A 17712-nucleotide genomic window follows, 5' to 3' on the forward strand; every position below is an offset into this window, starting at 1 on the left:
CCAAAACCTCCAGTGAAGCATCACAAGAGCCTGGATGTCCCCATCCCTGGGATCCCATGGCAGTGTTTGGCCGGTGCCCTCCCTCCAGGACCCCAAAGGCAGCCCCATGTGGGTCACAGGCCCCCCAGGAGCGGGCAGAGCCCCCCCCCCCGGAACGGGCAGAGGGTGTCTGGATGCCGGAGCACGAGAGGAGCATCCCGCAGCCCCGGCCGAGGGCTGTGGGTGACATCTGCCGTCGGAGCTCCGCCACTTCACCGGGGCCCGTCCCGTCAGGTCCCCATGGACCCCCCCAGCTCTGCAGGGGGCACCATGGGGTGGGTGGGAGCCGTGGCGCGGCGGTGACGGGCACATGGCAGGATGAGGCCATGGTGCTGCCATTGGGGCCCTCCAACAGCTCCGGGGGGGTCTGTGCCCCCATGATGAGTCTGTGCCCAGCGGTGGGAAATGGGATCCACCGGATAAAGCCCCGAGTCCAGCCTTGCCTTGCAGGGTCCAGCCTGGGAAGTGCCACAGGATGCCAAGCTCCTGGCTCATTATTCCAGGCCGCTCTTCCCACTCCTTGCACCGCTCTCCCAGCCTGACTGACCCTTAGTGTGGAGGTGATGAAGCATTCAGCTCTGCTGTGCACAGTTGGTGCCTGGGGACACGCTGGATGCTCACAGGGACCCTTCCCACTGACACCCCCCAATCTGCTTTCGCTTCTGCTTCCTGGGACCTCCCGCATGCAGAACCCCACCAGGCACAGGGAAGTCTCCTTCACGCCTCTTCTCGGGCTGTGATTTCCCCCCAGCCAGCAGCGAATCCCCTCGGGATGGGCTTTGCTCCCTGCCCGCAGCCAGGAAAGCTTCCCCCTTCGAGGAGACAACCCCTGGGATCCGGCCTTGCTCCGCTTCCCGGCCCACACTGCAGGGGAAGGCTGGGGATGGGGATGGGAATGTGGGGAGCAGCTGCCTCGTTCATCCCGTGTCTCCCAAGAAAACACAGATCCCCCATGGAAAACACTTTGGAATATTTCTATTTCCATCGGTCAGATTTGCTTATGCTGGGAAGGACGTGAGTCCCTGGGGGATGTAAATCCATTAGGAAGGGATTGGGATGCGGAGAAGCCGGGGCAGAAAACTGCTGCGGGGCATCCCCTACACAGGGTGAGCTCTGCAATGGGTGCCACGGACATGGCGATCCCCCCTCGCTCTGCCACCTAAACCTCCATCCTCATCCTGCTCTGTGCTGAGCGCCCTCGGCTGTCCTGGAATGCGGCTCCTTGGATGCTGGTTTCCACCTTGGAATCGCCCCTTTCTCATGGGCTGATCTGGGGATCCTAGGGGAGGGTTTCCCTGCTTCCTGCATCACCCCAAGGATCCCACCACTCCCTGGGACCAGCTCCCTTTGCCAACGTGGTTTTCCAAGCACCGTGATCTCCCTTAACCACGGATGTTCAGCACCTCACGAGGCGATGGGCGGCCGTGGGGTGCTGCAGTCCGTGCCCCACAGCAGGAAGCCGCCTGCTCCAGCAGGAGCAGCCCCACAGATCCCAGGCTCCTGGCTCCCAGGCAGCTCCTGCTGACGTGTTGGACAGATGATGTTTTCTGGAGCCCTGGGATAAACAAGCCTCCAGATGCACACCCCACGCATGAGCCAGCTCCAGCTCCGGCTCTGCTGCATCCCTCATGCATGGATCCCGCGCGGCAGCCGAGGCAAGGCAGAGGTAAGAGCCGCGGGTTCGGGTCCTATCATGGTCTTTGGTCCCCCACTTTGCTCATTCCCAAAGGGCATCCCCCAAAGCCTTGGAAAAGCTGCATCTCTGTTGTGCGCTGCCCAAGATGCAGCCCCAAAGGCCCATGGGATGTTCTCCGTGCTCTGCCCCTGGATGTCACCCACTACCTGTCATCCTACCCGGACCCCATCCTGCAGGGCCACGCTGGACCACCCCTCCTGCAGCTTGTTCCCCCCAGTGCCAGGACCAGTGAGACCCCCCCAGGGTTCCCTGTGCAGCACTGGGCCCATCCCCTATGTGCAGCCCCCTTGTCCCCTGTGACACGAGCTGGGGATGGGGCTGAGTCCTCCATCTCCCAGCACACACTGGGGGGTTTGCTCTCATTCCCCATCCCTCTTCTGCTCCGGATGGGTGCTGGTGCCTGGGGCTGGGAGCTCAGCCCAGGAGCCCTCCACATCCAGTGTGTGATCACTGGGGCTGTGGGAGGTGGTGGTTTGGGGGCCGCAGGAGGCCTGGATGGACGCCCTGGATGGATGCCCTGGATGGGTGCCCTGGATGGATGCCCTGGACGCACGCCCCACATCCCGGCCAGCCGCAGCTGCGCTCTCCCTGCGGGAGCCGCTTCCCGTCTGCCAGGAGCGGGGCTGCAGCCGGATATCGGTGTCTGCCCCAGCACGGCCGCGGTGACAGCGAGAGGCCACTGCGGGGCTGCACCACGCTCCTGAACTGCACTGGTGCGCGGCCCGGGACAGCATCATAATGATCCTGCTAGCACCGGCATCCCTGTCCTGATAGTGCCTGATCCTAATGCACCAGCATCCCCGTCCTGATAGTGCCTGATCCTAATGCACCAGCATCCCCGTCCTGATAGTGCCTGATCCTAATGCACCAGCATCCCCGTCCTGATAGTGCCTGATCCTAATGCACCAGCATCCCCGTCCTGATAGTGCCTGATCCTAATGCACCAGCATCCCCGTCCTGATAGTGCCTGATCCTAATGCACCAGCATCCCCGTCCTGATAGTGCCTGATCCTAATGCACCAGCATCCCCGTCCTGATAGTGCCTGATCCGGACGGCACCACCATCCCCGTCCTGATAGTGCCTGATCCTGATGGCACCACCATCCCCGTCCTGATAATGCCTGATCCTAATGCACCAGCATCCCCGTCCTGATAGTGCCTGATCCTAATGCACCAGCATCCCCGTCCTGATAGTGCCTGATCCTGATGGCACCACCATCCCGGTCCTAACAATCCCGGTCCCCCGGCAGTGCCCGCTCCCACAGCTGCTCCCCAGGCGGGCGGCTGCTGCCAGGAACAGCTCCAAGACCCCATTTTCCCCCTTTCCTTTATTCCGTTCCGCAGGGCGGGACAGCACCGACTCCAGCTCGGCCCCGTGCTCGGGGGGTGCCCCCTGAGCCCCCCAGGCTGTGGCTGAGGCAGAAACTCCCCGAGCCCCGCTCAGAGCCCCTCAGGCGCTGTGGAGGCCGGGAGCTGCGGAGCAGGGGAAGGACAGGACCCGAGCGCTCGCTCCGTGAATGCCACGGGGGTTTTAAGCTCATTTTGCGCTCTGGGCTTGGCGAAGCTGAGATTTAAGTGACAAAACAGACGGCCCCGAGCAGGCACCGCCCCCCCGCCTCCAGACCCCGGCGAAGCTCAGCCCCTGCACCCCTCAGACCCACCCCTGCTCAGCCCCTGCACCCCTCAAACCCACCCCTGCTCAGCCCCTGCACCCCTCAGACCCACCCCTGCTCAGCCCCTGCACCGTCCAAACCCACCCCATGCCCCCCAAAACCTCCTGCTCAGCCCCCAAAATCAGGGTGTGGTGAGGGGTGCAGCTGTGGAGGTGCTGGGAATGATGGGGATGAATGGAAGGATGGAGGGAGGGAGGGAGGGAGGGAGGGATGGATGGATGGATGGATGGATGGCAGAAGGGATGGAGGGAGGGATGGATGGAGGGAGGGATAGAGGGAGGGATGGATGGATGGATGGTCCCCTGCAGGCATTGGGACCCTTTGCACCCACCCAGCAAGGTTAAGCCCAGTAGATGGGGACAATGCTGCAGAGGATGCTGGTGGTGGTGCCCAGGATGGAGCGGTCAGCCAGGGGCATGGCAAGTCTCTTCTCATCCTGGAGAGGGCAGAGAAGGAAGGCTAAGGCAGCAGCAGCACGATGCTGCACGGAGGGTGTTGCACAACGCATCCTGCCCAGGGCATAGCTGTGTGTCCCCCCCTTGTCCCAGCAGGTCCACCAGCACTCACCTGCCGGCGCTGGAAGGCCTCAGCCATGGTGTCCAGCCCAGGGATGTTGTCCTTGTCCATGTGGGCGATGTAGCAGGCACCGTGGAGCTGGGATCTGTAGCTCACCAGCAGCTATTTGCAGGTAGAGCCACATCAACACGGTCCCGTCTCACCTTCCCCATCCTCCCCATTGCTCCCCACTTACATTCTTGTAGTCATAGATGACCGTGGCCGGGTTTCCATCCCCACCATCCACATAGAACGTGGCTGCATCCTCCTCCCAGGCTGGTTCTCTCCAGAGCCCCATCCTTAGGACCTGTGGGGCACGGTGGGAAGCTCACACCCTGCTGCATCCCCTCATGGGGGCTCCGGGGGTCCCTTACTTACAGCATCAGCGTGGCGCTGGTCCGCGCGCAGCCACATCAGCAAGGCTCCGGCGATGATGACCACCACCAGCACCACCACCAGCACCACCAGGAGGAGGCACTTGAGGCGGTGGCAGCTCAGGAGCTTGCGGGGCAGGTAACAGAGCAGGCGGGGGACGAAGCACAGCGACCGCTTGATGCAGCCGCCGCAGCTGGGGCAGCCGGGACAGTGGCAGCACCGGGGCATGCAGCACCGCGCACACTTGGTGCAGCACACGGCGCAGGGCCAACAGCAGCAGCCCGGCTTGCAGCACCCGTTGGAGCAGCACCCGGTGCCGCAGCAGCCCTTCTCCGGGTCCTGTGGGCATGGGAGAGAAAGGGGGAGAAGTGGGGTGAAGGGGAAGGATACAGGAGCAGGGGGTGCAGGAGGGATGCCCCTGAGTCTCCAGGAGGCAGCGTCCCGTGGGCTCTTCACCACACTGGTGCCTTGCGGGGACAAACGGCAGAGCCCTGTGCTGAGCATCTCTGCTGGGCACAGGGGCAGCACGGTGCTGCCACCCCAGTGCGGGTCACAGACTCACCAGCGGCTCTTCAAGCACCACCTGCTTCATGCTGCCCTCCATGGCTGCTCCCTCCTCCTCCTCCTCCTGCCCCCAGCCCTGCAGTGGCCACACCACAGGGCTTTATACCAGGGTGATGGGGTGGGGAGTGGAGTGGCCCCTGTGAAGGAGGTCGTGGTCCTGGTGCGCAATTGGGCTCTGCCATGCAAACCTCTTCAGTGCTGTTTGCTGACCTCCTTCCCCAGTGCTGCACGCCCCTGGGAACCCACAGCTCAAGAGTTCCTAAGGGCACTTGTCCCCATCACCGGGGGCTCTCTGCCGTCTAGGAGCGAGGGCTTGGTCCAAAGCAAACCCTCCTGAGCGGGTTCAAGCTGCTCTCCAGGGAGGAGCATCCGGCTGCAGCAAGACCTGGACCGGTGCCTGCGGCCCTTTGCCCTTAGCTTGGGCACATGGAGCTGCTCGGGGTGGGCAAAGTCCAATGGGACATCAGCGCTGCCCCATAACCAGCAAGGCTGGGTGGGAGCAGGGTCACCTCGCCCTGAGGACATGTCCCTGGACCATGCTCTTGAGGATGCTCACAGGGGCTCACATGGATGGTGCTGGGGCTTCGGGGCCGATGTGCTCAGGGTGAGGGGTCCCAGCTCTGCTGTGTGCCTCGCAGTGGTGCAATCGGCAGGGCAGGGTGACCCTTGGGATTGCTCAAGCCTCTCCTGCAGCAGGGTTGGGACCTCTCCAGGCAGGTCTGGGCCTGTTGGGAGCCCAGGCGCGGGGTGCGGGGTGAAGGGTGCACCCCATGCCCTACCCTGGGGTGCTGGGCAGCAGGGAGCCCCTTGAGTGGCTCCTGCTGTTTGCTCTCTGGCCCCATGTGCTCTGTGCATCACCTCCTGTGGCTCTGCTCACCCTGCTCGTCCCGGCGCTGCCGGGGCAATGCGGGCTCAGGGCTGCTGGCCCCATGTCAGTGCATGGCAATGCGCAGGTCCCCTCCCGCTGTGACCCTTGGCAGTGGGGACAAGGCTGAGTTAGTGCCTGTTGCAAGGTTAAACCACTCTGCCCAGCACCACCGCGCTCCTGGGGGCCTGGATCAGGTCCTAGCGGTCTCTTTTCTCCCTCCCATCCCATTGATCCCCCATTCTCTGGTGCAGCACTTGGAGCTGGAGGAGCTGGGGCTGCCATGGACAAGGATGGAGGGAGCAGAGGACTGGGGTGTCTGTGGGTGCCCTGCTCAGCCCTGGTGGCCCAGACCCCGGCTCTGCCTGTGCCCATGGAGCTGTGGAGGTTTCTTTTGCTGCCTCATCCTCCTCCCATGCAAGCTGGGAGGGCACTGGGGGGACACTGGCCCTGGGAGCTTGGTGTGGAATGCTGAGGGGTGCTGCTGACCTGGGAAGGGAGTGCCTGAGCCCTCCTGTATGGGGCTGGACCGAGCACACTGACACGAAGGATGCTTCCATCCCACAGGGAGACATCCCTAGGACACCAGAGGGTCCCTGGCACCCTGGGGCAGGGAAGGATAAGAGCAGCACTTGAGGCAGTGGCACAGGCTTTACTTTGCAGACACAAGCATTAATCCTGAAGCAAATCCCACTGGTTTATTATATGACAAGAGTGGTGGGAAAGCTGTGGTGCCGAGTGGCTGCAGATGGAGCACCCCTATGGTGGGATGGCTGCTGCCAAAGGAGGAGGAGGAGAAGGATGCCTGAGCATTGGTAGACAATGTGGGGAGCACGGGCTGGCCCCATCCACGCTATGCCCAGTACACAGGGACGGTGCTGCAGAGGATGTTGATGCTGGTACCCAGGATGGAGCGGTCGGCCAGGGGCACGGCTTTGTCCCCATCCTCCTTCATCTCAGCCTGCAGGAGAGACAACAGAGGGGTCACTGCCTGCAGCAGCCCACCCTGCAGCCGCTGCTGCCCGGGGGGGACCAGCACTGACCTGGCGCCGCTGGAAGCTCTCCGTGACGGCGTCCAGCCCCGGGATGCTGTCCCGGTCCATGCGGGTGATGCAGCAGGCACGGTGGCGCCAGGACCTGTAGCCGACCAGCAGCTGTTTGAGGCAGACCCGGGTCATGCTCAGCCCCATCCTTGCCCCTGCACCCTCCCCTGCGCCCGCGGCCCTCGCACCTTGCTGTAGTCATAGACCACCACGGCGGAGGCGTTGAGCCCATCCCGCACGGCGAACGTCCCGGTCCATTCTTTCTTGCTCAAGGAGAGGTGCTGGGGGGTCCCTTCGCCGTCCAGCCCATGGATGGTCATCCGCAAGACCTGCCATGCAGGGGGGTCAGGGGAAATTGTGGGGGTCTAAGCCCCATCCCTGCGGAGCACCAGCAGCCGGTGCCATTCCCAACCCTCCCAATCCCATCACCGGAGCCGGCGGCACTGCGGTTCCCTCCCCTCACCGCTTCGGCATGTGTCTCAGTGATGCGCAGCCCCAGCAGGAGGAAGGTGACGATGACCACCATGAGGATGAGCATCACCACTGCTGCCATCATCAGGCTCTTGAGCTGAGGGGAGATGCTGGGCAGGCGCGGGGAGGCCGTGTACCTCTGGGGACACAGGGGACAACCTGGGTGAGGCACCGGCGCAGGTGGATGGTGCTCAGCCCCACAGCAGCTCATGGGGCGAGCGATGGGTGCTCCTTACCGGAGGTGCCTCCTCCATCAGCGCCTCTTTGGAGCTGCCATCCATCTCGCCCTCCTTCTCCATGCGGCTCCTGTCTCTTTGCCAGCTGGAACCGGGGGCATTTATAGGATCCCGGGAGGATGGGAGGAGGTTGGAGCTGCCAAGGTACCACTTGTGCTGTTTGCTGAGGCAGGGAGTGGGGATGAAACCTCCGAGAGCCCTTTCCCGGCATTGGGAAGGGGGGGAAGGCAAACAGTGGGCAGCAGAGCGAGCATGCCAGCGCCCAGCACCCTCAGCACACGCCCCTATGGGTGCTGCACCCCGGTCCCTGCAGCCTGCTCAGTGCATGGGCAGCTGCGGGCCCCCCCCAGGGTGGGCAGGAAGGAGCTGGCTGGGCTCTTTGTTGGCCGGGAATGCGGTGCCTGGGACGGGATGGACAATGCCCGGCGCTCGCTGCCAGCACTGCAGCACCGGGGCAACGCAACGCTTCGGTGCCTGAGCTCCGGTGGCACCACCCCTGCGACGAGAGATGGGGGCTCCCTCCAGACCCCCCTCGTGGGGCACCCCAGGGGCACCCCGCAGCCCCCTCCCGTGCGCGCCGCCGTCTCTGCGCGCTCACAGCGGTGAGCGCCCGCGGCCGCTCGGCTGTCACTCACCGCATCCCTCCCGCCCTCCTTCCCGCAGCGCCCGAGCATGGTGCGCGCTGCAGCTCCGGGCCGGCAGCCCCCGTCGCGTCCCTTCCCCGCCGAGCTCTGCGGGCATTGAGGAGGAGGAGCGGGCTCTGCCTCCGCTGCCGGGCGCTGCGGGCGCACAGGGACCAGCCCCGGGCAGAGCGCTAGGCCGGGGCGCGATGGAGCTGCGGCGCTGGAGGAGGATGCTGAGGGACCGGCTCCCCGCTCTCCTCCTCCTCCTCCTGGCCTCGGCCTGGCTCTGGCAGCCCGCGGAGGGTCGGCGGCCGCCCCGGCCGCCCCCGTGCCCCCCGAGCTGCTCCTGCACCCAGGACACTGCGTTCTGCGTGGATTCCAAAGCCGTGCCCAGGAACCTGCCCCCCGAGGTCATCTCGCTGTGAGTACTGGGGATGGGGACAGGGAGCGCATCACAGCCCAGGGCTGGCGGGGGTGATGCTGCCCTGGGCATGCAGGGACAGCCCCGCTGTGCTCCAGGGGGAGTAAATGTGTGCTGGTGTGGGGTATGGTGGGTGCTCTGCGGGACGGAGCGGGCTGGGGACATCCCAGGACTGGTCCCTGTGTCCTGCAGCGGTGGCAGCTCTCCTGCATCAGTGAGGGATGGAGCTGTCCCCACTGTGACCTTGGGGACCAGAGCCCCAGAGGGACACGGCTGGTGGGTGCTTGGGGACACGGTGGGGCAGCAGCCGTGTGTGTGCTGCGTGTACGGTGGATGCGTGTGTGTGCTCATGTGTGGGGCTGCTCTGGCGTGCACCAGCTGGCAGCAGGGACAGTGCAGGGGGGCACTGGGGTGGTGGAACCCCTCCTGCTGCCGTTCCCTCTCCTGAAGCTTCCTCTCCTTGGCAGGACCATGGTGAACGCGGCGTTCACAGAGATCCGGGAGGCAGCGTTCGCTCACATCCCCTCGCTGCAGTTCCTGTACGTGTCCGCCCTGGCATCCCGCTGTGTCCCCATGTTCCCACCCTGCCCGCCCTGTGCTGATGCCTTCCCCTTCTCCTTGCAGCCTGCTCAACTCCAACAAGTTCACACTGATCGGGGACAACGCCTTCGCCGGCCTCTCACACCTCCAGTACCTGTGTGTGGACGGGGACGTGGGGATATGGATGGGGACACAGGGATGGGAGGGGGACATGGGGATGGGGATGTGGGGATGGAGACACAGGGATGGGGATGGAGACATGGGGAGGGCATGGAAAGGGTGTGGGGGGGTCAGAGGAACCTGTCCCTCGTGCCACCATCTCCTCCCACCCCAGGTTCATTGAGAACAATGACATCCAGGCTCTCTCAAAGGCCACTTTCCGTGGGCTCAAGTCCCTGACCCACTTGTGAGTATTGGGAACGGGGATCCTGCATTCCCCAGGGACACCGAATGTCTCTTGTCCCTTCACTGTGTGGTGTCACCTCCACAACCCCTCTGATCCCACAGGTCCTTGGCCAACAACAACCTACAGACGCTGCCTCGGGACCTCTTCAAGCCACTGGACATCCTGAGCGACCTGTAAGGCTGTGCTGGCACTGGGGCGCTGGGATGGGTTGTGGGTGACACCGGGATGGGTTGCGGGTGGCCCTGTGGTGCTTGGAGCTCACTGGGGCTGGGTTAACTCAGTGCCATCCACACCAGGGACCTCCGTGGCAACACGCTGGCCTGCGACTGCCAGATCAAGTGGCTGGTGGAGTGGCTGGAGAGCACCAACACCACGGTCCCCCCCGTGTTCTGCAGCAGCCCCGGGCACTTCGAGGGTCAGCGCATCCAGGACCTGGTGCTCGGGGACTTCCAGTGCATCACCACGGGTGAGGGAACACGTTCACCCATCGCCCCGCGCCCAGGTGATGCTCAGACCCTCACTGCCCCCTCTCCCCGCAGACTTTGTGGTGCACCAGGTCCTGCCCTTCCAGTCGGTGTCGGCCGAGCCCTTCATCTACGCCAGTGACCTGTACGTGGCCCTGGCGCAGCCCGGTGCCAGCAGCTGCGCCATCCTCAAGTGGGACTACGTGGAGCGCAAGCTGCGGGACTTTGACTACATCCCAGGTAAGGCGCCCGTGCCGGGGGTCCCTTCCCATGCCATGGCCCCTGTTTGGGGTGCTCTGGGGCAGTCACGGCCCCAGTGTGACGTGGGCCTGCCCGGCAGCTCACTCCGCAGTGCACTGCAAGCCCATCGTGGCGCAGGAGCAGCTCTACGTGGTGGTGGCCCAGCTCTTCGGCGGCTCCTACATCTACCGCTGGGACACGAGCGTGGACAAGTTCATCAAGATCCAGGACATCGACAGCCAGAAGATCCGCAAGCCCAACGACATCGAAGCCTTCCCCATCGAGGGGGAGTGGTACTTTGTGATTGCCGACAGCTCCAAAGCGGGCTCCACCAGCCTCTACCGCCTCAACCAGAACGGCTTCTACTCGCACCAGGCGCTGCACCCCTGGCACCGCGACACCGACGTGGAGTACGTGGAGAACGACGGCAAACCCCGGCTCATCATCGCCAGCAGCTCCCAGGCGCCCGTCATCTACCAGTGGAACCGGGCACAGAAGCAGTTTGCGCCGCAGGGGGAGGTGGGCGAGATGCTGGACGTGCAGATGGTGAAGCACTTCAGGGTGAAGCGGGACCAGTTCCTCTGCCTCAGCCGCTACATCGGCGACTCCAAGGTGGTGCGCTGGGAAGGGCAGCGCTTCGTGGAGCTGCAGACGCTGCCGTCCCGTGGCTCCATGGTGATGCAGCCCTTCTCCGTGGGGCAGCGGCAGTACCTGGCCCTGGGCAGTGACTTCTCCTTCACCCACGTCTACCTGTGGGAAGAGGAGAAGCAGAAATTCACCAAGTTCCAGGAGCTGCTGGTGCAGGCGCCCAGGGCTTTCCGCTCCGTGCTGGCTGCTGACGTGCAGCTCCTCCTGGCCCCCAGCTTCAAGGCCAAAACCCTGGTCTACCGGCACGTGGTGGTGGACCTCAGCCTCTAGACACGGCCCCGAGCTGCCAGCGCGGCCCCAGCGCGGCTTCTGCCTGGGGATGCCCATGCACCCGACTGCCCCATGGTCACAACCCCCCGTGTTCACCGCCCCGGCCAATCCTCCCCAGGGCATCACCCAGCCCCACAGCCCCCAGTTCCCCCAGGAGTCCTGGGATCCCTACATGCAGCACCCACAGACATCCCATGGGATGTGGGCAGGATAACGGGACACCCCCTCCCCTGCAGGCCTGTGAGTGCCTGTTTGGGCTGACAGGGATGGGGGGAACCTGGGGCAATGGGGTGGAGGCTGCAGTGGGGAGGGGGGGGGGGGGGTGTGTGTGGATGTGATGCTCCCAGGATACTGGGGTGCTCCCATGTAGATGAGATGCTCAAGGTGGGTGGGATGCCCAGAGGAGGACAGGATGCTTGAGGCCAGGGGAATGCTACGATGTGGATGTGGATGGGATGCCTCGAGAAGGACAGGATGCTTGAGGCCATTAAGATGCTCCAATGTGGATGTGGATGAGGTGCCTCAAGGCAGATGGCGCCAGGAGGATGCTCCAGTGTGGATGCAGATGGGATGCCCTGAGGAGGATGGGATGCTCTGAGGCAGATGGGATGCTCCGCGGTAGTGCCACCACCACCAGAAGCAGGGCTGACCTGCTCCCGTCCCCCTCCATGCATGTCCAGGCGGTCCCTGTACCCGCTGCCGGGCAGGACGCGGTGTTCCAGCTGTTCCCGAGCTGTCCGTGCCCACCGAAACGCTCCCAGAATAAACCCGCTGTGAGTGCTGCCTGCGTCTGCCTGCGCTGCTGCGTGCCCAAGCACCACGTCCCGCCCGCCATCACCACACAGCACCCCTCTTCCCTTGCACAAGCCCCAGCGAGCCCGGGAAGGGGGAACCCCTTGTTTTAGGCTCCCCCAAGCTGGTTTTCCAGGGCAGCAATTCCCTGTCTCCCAGGGATTGAATCTGCATGTGAAAAACCACCAATTACGCTCACAAATAAAGATCTTCTCAGCGGTAGCAGGCACCCCGAGGCGGGGCTTTGGGAGCAGGGTTTGACCTCTGTGGCTCCATGGGCTCTTCCCCATGTCGGGAATGCCACGGGTGGCACTGCGGGGTGCAAGGCAGGGCACGCAGCACTAACTGGGCAGTGCCACGCTTCTCTGCCTCAGTTTCCCTACTGGGAAAAGGCAGATGTGAAGCGCAGGGAGCAGGCACTGAAGGGTCCCAACAGCACCCATGAGCTGGGGTGCGCTGGGGATGCGCAACCAAGGGGAGGTGCCCGGGGAGGTGATGCCGGGGCTGGCTCCAGGAGGAGAAAACAGCTTCTGCTTCCTGCAGGGTTCAGCACGGCTAAACCCGGGCGAGGCGAGGTGGGGACTGCGCAGGGGCTGAGCTCAGGTCCCGCTGAACCAACGCGTCAGGGCGGTGCTGACACCCTCAGCACCTTGCCCTCGGTTGCCTTGGCAGGACCCAGCGGCGCTCCCCCAGCCCGAACCAGGGCCGGGTGCTCTGTGCACAGGCACGCACTGCTTGGGGTGGGAGGGGAGCAGAAAGCTCGTCCAGTTCTGCCTCTCTGGGCACCCTGCGGCAGCGCCTCACCGCCCTCACAGGGAAGGGCTTGTTCCCTACGCTGCATCCTCGTTCAGCAACACAAACCCCGCGTCCCCAGGAGATTTCCACGCTTTTCTTTGGGGTTATATGTGTTTAAAAATGACATTGCGGCTGCCCGTCCCTATTATAATGTTAATACTAGTACTCATACTACCAATGGTACTACTACTACTACTATTGCTACTACTAATGTTACTACTACTACTATTAATGCTATTACTAATAGCAGATTAGTATATAGGGTCGAGACCGACTCTACACTCGTGCGCCGTGCCCCTTTGAAGAGCCGCCGTTGCCCCTTTAAGAGCGGCGGGTACCGTTGCGGCGCATGCTCAGAGGCAGCGGCCGCCCCGTTCAAGCGTCTCCGGTGGTCCCGGTGCGGCGGAGCTCGGTCCCGGTCCCGGTCCCGGTCCCGGTCCCGGTCCCGGTCCCGGTCCCGGTCCCGGTCCCGGTCCCGGTCCCGGTCCCGGTCGCCGCCGCCGCCGCCGCAGCAGCAGCAGCAGCCGCAGCAGCAGCCATGGTGTCGTGGGCGCTCAGCCGGCTGATCGAGTGAGTGCGGGCCGGCCGTGCCCCGGGCCGTGTTCACCGGGTCCGTGGGGCGAGGCTCAGGAAGGCAGAGCCGGGTCCTGCAGCGCTCCAGGCTGGGGAGGAGCGGGATTGATGGAGCTGTGCCGGGTGCCTGCGGATGGGGGCTGCCCCCGTGCCGGTGCCGTCCCTTGTGCAGCTCCGGGGCACGCTGCGGTGCTGGGGCAGGCTCTGCTCAGCCCCCGCTCTGTTCCAGGCTGCTCTTCGGGATGCTCTACCCTGCCTACGCTTCCTACAAGGCCGTGAAGACCAAAAACATCCGGGAATACGTGAGTAGGGAGCCTGGGCAGCTCCCCCCGGCCAGTGCCGCAGCCCCGGGGTGACGGGGCTCTGCTCCCGCAGGTCCGCTGGATGATGTACTGGATCGTCTTTGCGCTCTTCATGGCCACAGAGACCTTCACCGACCTGCTCATCTCCTGGTGAGCTGCGCTGTGGGGAGCAGCCTTGGGGTCCCTCTGGCCTGGGGGGGGGGGCAAGGAAGGGGGCTCCCCCCTCCTCCTGCGTGCTGTGAGGGGCACACGCTGCTCTGTCTATGGGGGGAGGCACCATTCCCCCTACGAGGGAGCAGCATCTCCTCACTCTCATGTTCCCCCTGTCTCTGGCAGGTTTCCCTTCTACTACGAGGTGAAGATGGCCTTTGTCATCTGGCTGCTGTCCCCGTACACGCGGGGGGCCAGCCTGCTCTACCGCAAGTTCGTGCACCCCACCCTGTCCCGCAAGGAGAAGGTGAGTGAGGGGCTGCCTGGCACTCGGGACCCCCGATGTGGTGCTGTGCCCCCTCCTCAGCTCCGTGCCGTCTGCAGGACATCGATGGGTACATCCTGCGCGCCCGGGAGCGCAGCTATGAGACCGTGGTGCGCTTCGGCAAGAGGGGCCTCAACCTGGCAGCCACGGCCGCGGTGCAGGCGGCAGCCAAGGTACCGGGATGGGGCAGGACCCTGTGGGCCCACGGCCACACCTCGGATCCTGTGCTCAGCTCTGGGCTCCTCACTGCAAGAGAGACATTGAGAAGGGAACAGAGCTGGTGCAGGGCCTGGAGCACAAGTGTGATGGGGAAGGGCTGAGGGACCTGGGGGGTTCAGATGGAGAAGAGAAGGCTCGGGGGGGACCTGATGGCTGCCTTCAGCTGCCTGACAGGAGGATGGAGCCAGGAGGGGCTGGGCCCTGCTCCCAGGGAACAAGGGATGGGACAAGAGGGAAACGGCCTCAAGCTGCCGCAGGGAAGGTTTAGATGGAGCTGAGGATCAATTCCTGCCCCAGAGGGTGCTCAGGCATTGGAACAGGCTGCCCAGGGCAGGGCTGCAGTCGCTGTTCCTACAAGGGATCACACTCCGTGGAGATCAGGCCTCAGTGCCATGGGTTAGAGGTGGCCTTGGCAGGGCTGGGGTGAGGGTTGAACTGGATGAGCTGAAAGCTCTTTTCCAGCCCAGCTGATCCCATGATCCCATGGCCACTGCAGCAAGGCCTCGGTGCTGTGGGTGTCAGGAGCAGGCTCTGTGTGCAGACTCTGGGCTGATGGTGCCCCAGTGCTTTGGGCCTTGCCCTGTGGGGCTCACATCCATCCTCCCCCTTCCCTCCAGAGCCAGGGCGCGCTGGCCGGGCGGCTCCGCAGCTTCAGCATGCAGGACCTGCGCTCGGGGTCCGAGGACACCCCCGTGCACTGCCAGGACCCACTGTACCTGGAGGAGCCCCAGGGCCGCCGGCAGCTGCTGGGTGAGCCAGGAGCGGGCATCATCGTGCTGGGGGCTCAAGCAGAGCCCATTGCGGGGCTGTGCTGGGAGCTATCGTGTGCCCCCCCCCCCTTGTCCCCAGCCTACAGTGTGACCCCCGGCCCCCGGCAGTACGAGAGTGAGACGGAGGAGGAGGAGATCTGGTCAGATTTGGAGGTCGCGTCCTCCCAGCTGGACCCCAGACCCTTGTCTCGCAGCCAGAGCCTGCGTGTGGCCAAGAAGAAGGCACCAGGCAAAGAGGTACCATAGGGAGGGCATGAGGGGCTGGTGCGAGCAGGACCTGACCCGTCCCTCCTGGATGAGGCCCTTGGTGCCATGGCTTAGTAATGGGTTGGACTCGATGATCCTGAAGGTCTTGTCCAGCCCAGCTGATTGTGGTTCTGTGATCCAGGGCTCTTCCCGGCTCTTGCGCAGCAGGATCAGGAAGAAACCGGCCCTGTCGGATCAGGATGACTGATGGAAACCTCCACCTGGAGTCTTACCATGACTTTGCTGCTGCAGCGTCAGGAGGGAGCTGTGGTTTGTGCAATTCCAGCCCTTGGGAAGGGGCTCCCCCTGCCTTACACTGTAAATCCCTTCTCTGACCTCTGTGCCTCCGGTTGCTGCTCCCACCGTGCCCATTCCCAGACTCCATCCTATGGACGGGTGCTGGCGCCTCTCCCATGGGATCCAGCCCCCACTTTCCTCCCATCCTACGAACTCCATGGGCTCTGCTGGGATCCCCATTGCTGCCGTGATGCCTTACACCCCACATTCCTTCGGTGGGAGCCAGCAAAGGGATGTGCCTTGTTCCTTTTGTCCTCTGAAGCCAAAGCCACAGCCCTTGGCTGGGGTATCCCCACCAGTTACAGGCTGACACCCCCATACTTGAAACTGGGGCTCCGGTGCTTGACCGAGCCCTGCCGAGCACCACGCAGCTTTTAACGTTCCCACCTCCCAGACAGGGAGTTTTGTACATGGAAAATAAACGCTGTTTCACACTTGACCCCAACGCTGGCCCCTGCGGTGGTAGCGGGCAGAGCAGGGGGAGGGTGGTGGGATGCGGGTGATGGGATGAGCATCGCCGCCTCCTTGCAGTAGCTGCATCCCCCGCGCCGTGGCAGCAGCGCTCGGGCCCGCGGGTCCCGGCACCCGGCCAGGGCTGCAGACGGACGTCCCCATCCTGGCTGCCGGCCCTGGATGTCCTCATAGCCCCGGCCGTGGGCACCCTGCCGGGGCTGCCTGGGCCCAGCCAGGGGCTCTCACCTCCCTTCACTCCTGCCTTACGGACTTATCCCCTTCCCGGGTGCAGGCCATGGCACGAAGCCTCTGTGGGGTGGCCCAAGGTGACAGCGCTGCTCTCTGCCATCAGTCCCTTCGCTTCCCAGCCCCTCCTGCCCTCACCCCCTCAGCCCAGCGTTTTATATTTAGCCCTTGGCTGCCTTCTGCTTTCGGGGGTCTTCCCAGGGCAGGGGAGAGCATCTCCCTGGGGCTGGGCAAGGGGTGCTGGAGCAGATTAGGTGGAGGTGGCTGGATTAGCCCAGTCCAACTGCTGGGAGACGATTACTTAAAGCAGCAGGAAGGGAAAGGCTGGGAGGGGACAGCGTGAAGGGGCTGCCTCTAATCCCACCAAAGCTGCTTAGGGAGAGCGCGGTTCCTCCAAGGATACAGCACGGGGAGGCTGCTGGGGCTGCCGGCAAAGCCTGGCTGTGGTGCTGCAGAGTGGGGTACCCCCGGGTTGGGGTTCCACAGCCCCAGGGCTGGCTGGCAGCGTTCCCAGCTTGTGGAAACTGAGGCACGAGCATCAGTGGCGGCTGGGCTGGAGCGGGGCAGGGACCCAGCAGCGCTGGTGGCTGCTCCTGTGTCCTGGCACTGTCCTGTGCATTCCCCAGGGAGGGGACAGCAGCCGGGGCTGGGACATCCCCTGTGCCAGCGCTGGTCCTGGCTGTGCCAGGCTGTGTTCAGCAGAGCCACAGTCGCCCTGTGCCGGAGCCGGCCCAGCAGGGAAGGGGCTGCCCTGAGCCCGGTGCCAGCTCTGGGGTCCCCCCAGCTCACCCAGGGCAGGGGGGAGTGGGGGGAAGTGACCCCTGAGGCACATGGGGGGTGCTGGGGCCAGGCCCCATAAGCAGCCCAGAGCCCCTCTATTCCTGCCAGGGGAGCAGCAGAGGGGTTAAGGTCAAGGGGGTTGTTTGGAGCACCCTGCTCCAGTGGAAGGTGTCCCTGCCCCTGCAGGGGTTGGAGCTTTAAGGTCCCTTCATCCCAAACCAGTCTGATTCCATCATTCCCCATCCCTGAGAGCTGGCAGGGGACCAAGCGATGACAGGGACATGTCTGATGCTCCAGGGAATCACGATCCTTGTTGCAGAATGTCCTCAGTTTCACTGAATCTTCCTCTGTGTTTGTGGTGCAGTTACCTATGGGAACACCTGGGTTGAGAAGCTGGCCTTTATATTAGCATCATGTTAGCATTTATTAACCGATGATGGATGGGTTGCTGTGCTGCACTGCTTGAAGTCCCTGTTCTCTGGATCATGTTAGCCTTAGTCCTTGCTCTCTAGACCATAACCAGAGCACCCAGAGTCTATTGTATAGATGTTATGTGGCAACCTGGCTAGATGTGTCTAGCAGGCCAACTCGGCAACAGAACTTTTTAAGGTGTGTAAACTGCCTGCATTGTAACA

The 17712-nt window shown here is 63.9% G+C and overlaps 4 protein-coding genes and 1 long non-coding RNA gene across 6 annotated transcripts; 3 read left to right on the forward strand and 2 right to left on the reverse strand.

Annotated features, from left to right (window-relative positions):
• Positions 1 to 3656: 3656 nt before the first annotated feature.
• Positions 3657 to 5166, reverse strand: LOC130600921 (pulmonary surfactant-associated protein C-like). The gene is made up of 5 exons (XM_057412616.1): positions 4901 to 5166; positions 4342 to 4677; positions 4160 to 4270; positions 3976 to 4086; positions 3657 to 3844 (listed from the first exon to the last, which is right to left on the reverse strand). Exons 1-5 carry the CDS (start codon positions 4940 to 4942, stop codon positions 3749 to 3751), a joined length of 696 nt encoding a protein of 231 aa, XP_057268599.1. The 5' UTR covers positions 4943 to 5166; the 3' UTR covers positions 3657 to 3748.
• A 1454-nt stretch (positions 5167 to 6620) lies between these two features.
• On the reverse strand, positions 6621 to 7580 carry SFTPC (surfactant protein C). Its single transcript, XM_057412602.1, has 5 exons — positions 7518 to 7580; positions 7274 to 7420; positions 6999 to 7139; positions 6811 to 6921; positions 6621 to 6728 (listed from the first exon to the last, which is right to left on the reverse strand). Exons 1-5 carry the CDS (start codon positions 7578 to 7580, stop codon positions 6621 to 6623), a joined length of 570 nt encoding a protein of 189 aa, XP_057268585.1.
• LGI3 (leucine rich repeat LGI family member 3) lies at positions 7564 to 11168 on the forward strand. Its single transcript, XM_057412630.1, has 9 exons — positions 7564 to 7661; positions 8181 to 8561; positions 9029 to 9100; positions 9186 to 9257; positions 9436 to 9507; positions 9609 to 9680; positions 9804 to 9973; positions 10047 to 10211; positions 10312 to 11168. The coding sequence occupies exons 1-9, from the start codon at positions 7579 to 7581 to the stop codon at positions 11127 to 11129; spliced, it is 1905 nt and encodes a 634-aa protein (XP_057268613.1). The 5' UTR covers positions 7564 to 7578; the 3' UTR covers positions 11130 to 11168.
• Positions 11169 to 11531: 363 nt separating this feature from the next.
• On the forward strand, positions 11532 to 11912 carry LOC130600931 (uncharacterized). Its single transcript, XR_008972551.1, has 2 exons — positions 11532 to 11637; positions 11710 to 11912. It is a non-coding gene; the product is annotated as an uncharacterized LOC130600931 (long non-coding RNA).
• A 1318-nt stretch (positions 11913 to 13230) lies between these two features.
• On the forward strand, positions 13231 to 16037 carry REEP4 (receptor accessory protein 4). 2 transcript variants are annotated; one of them, XM_057412604.1, is made up of 8 exons: positions 13231 to 13286; positions 13519 to 13591; positions 13665 to 13741; positions 13928 to 14048; positions 14126 to 14239; positions 14903 to 15035; positions 15135 to 15292; positions 15444 to 16037. In XM_057412604.1, the coding sequence occupies exons 1-8, from the start codon at positions 13255 to 13257 to the stop codon at positions 15507 to 15509; spliced, it is 774 nt and encodes a 257-aa protein (XP_057268587.1). In that variant the 5' UTR covers positions 13231 to 13254; the 3' UTR covers positions 15510 to 16037. The 2 variants fall into 2 exon arrangements, with proteins under 2 accessions (XP_057268587.1, XP_057268586.1); XM_057412603.1 differs by having other exon boundaries at positions 14903 to 15292.
• Positions 16038 to 17712: the final 1675 nt, after the last annotated feature.

The sequence above is a fragment of the Pezoporus wallicus genome, unplaced genomic scaffold (assembly GCF_028554395.1).
Source record: "Pezoporus wallicus isolate ANWC-B61680 ecotype Strahan unplaced genomic scaffold, APGP_CSIRO_Pwel_v1 contig_13296, whole genome shotgun sequence".
Lineage (NCBI taxonomy): Eukaryota > Metazoa > Chordata > Aves > Psittaciformes > Psittacidae > Pezoporus > Pezoporus wallicus.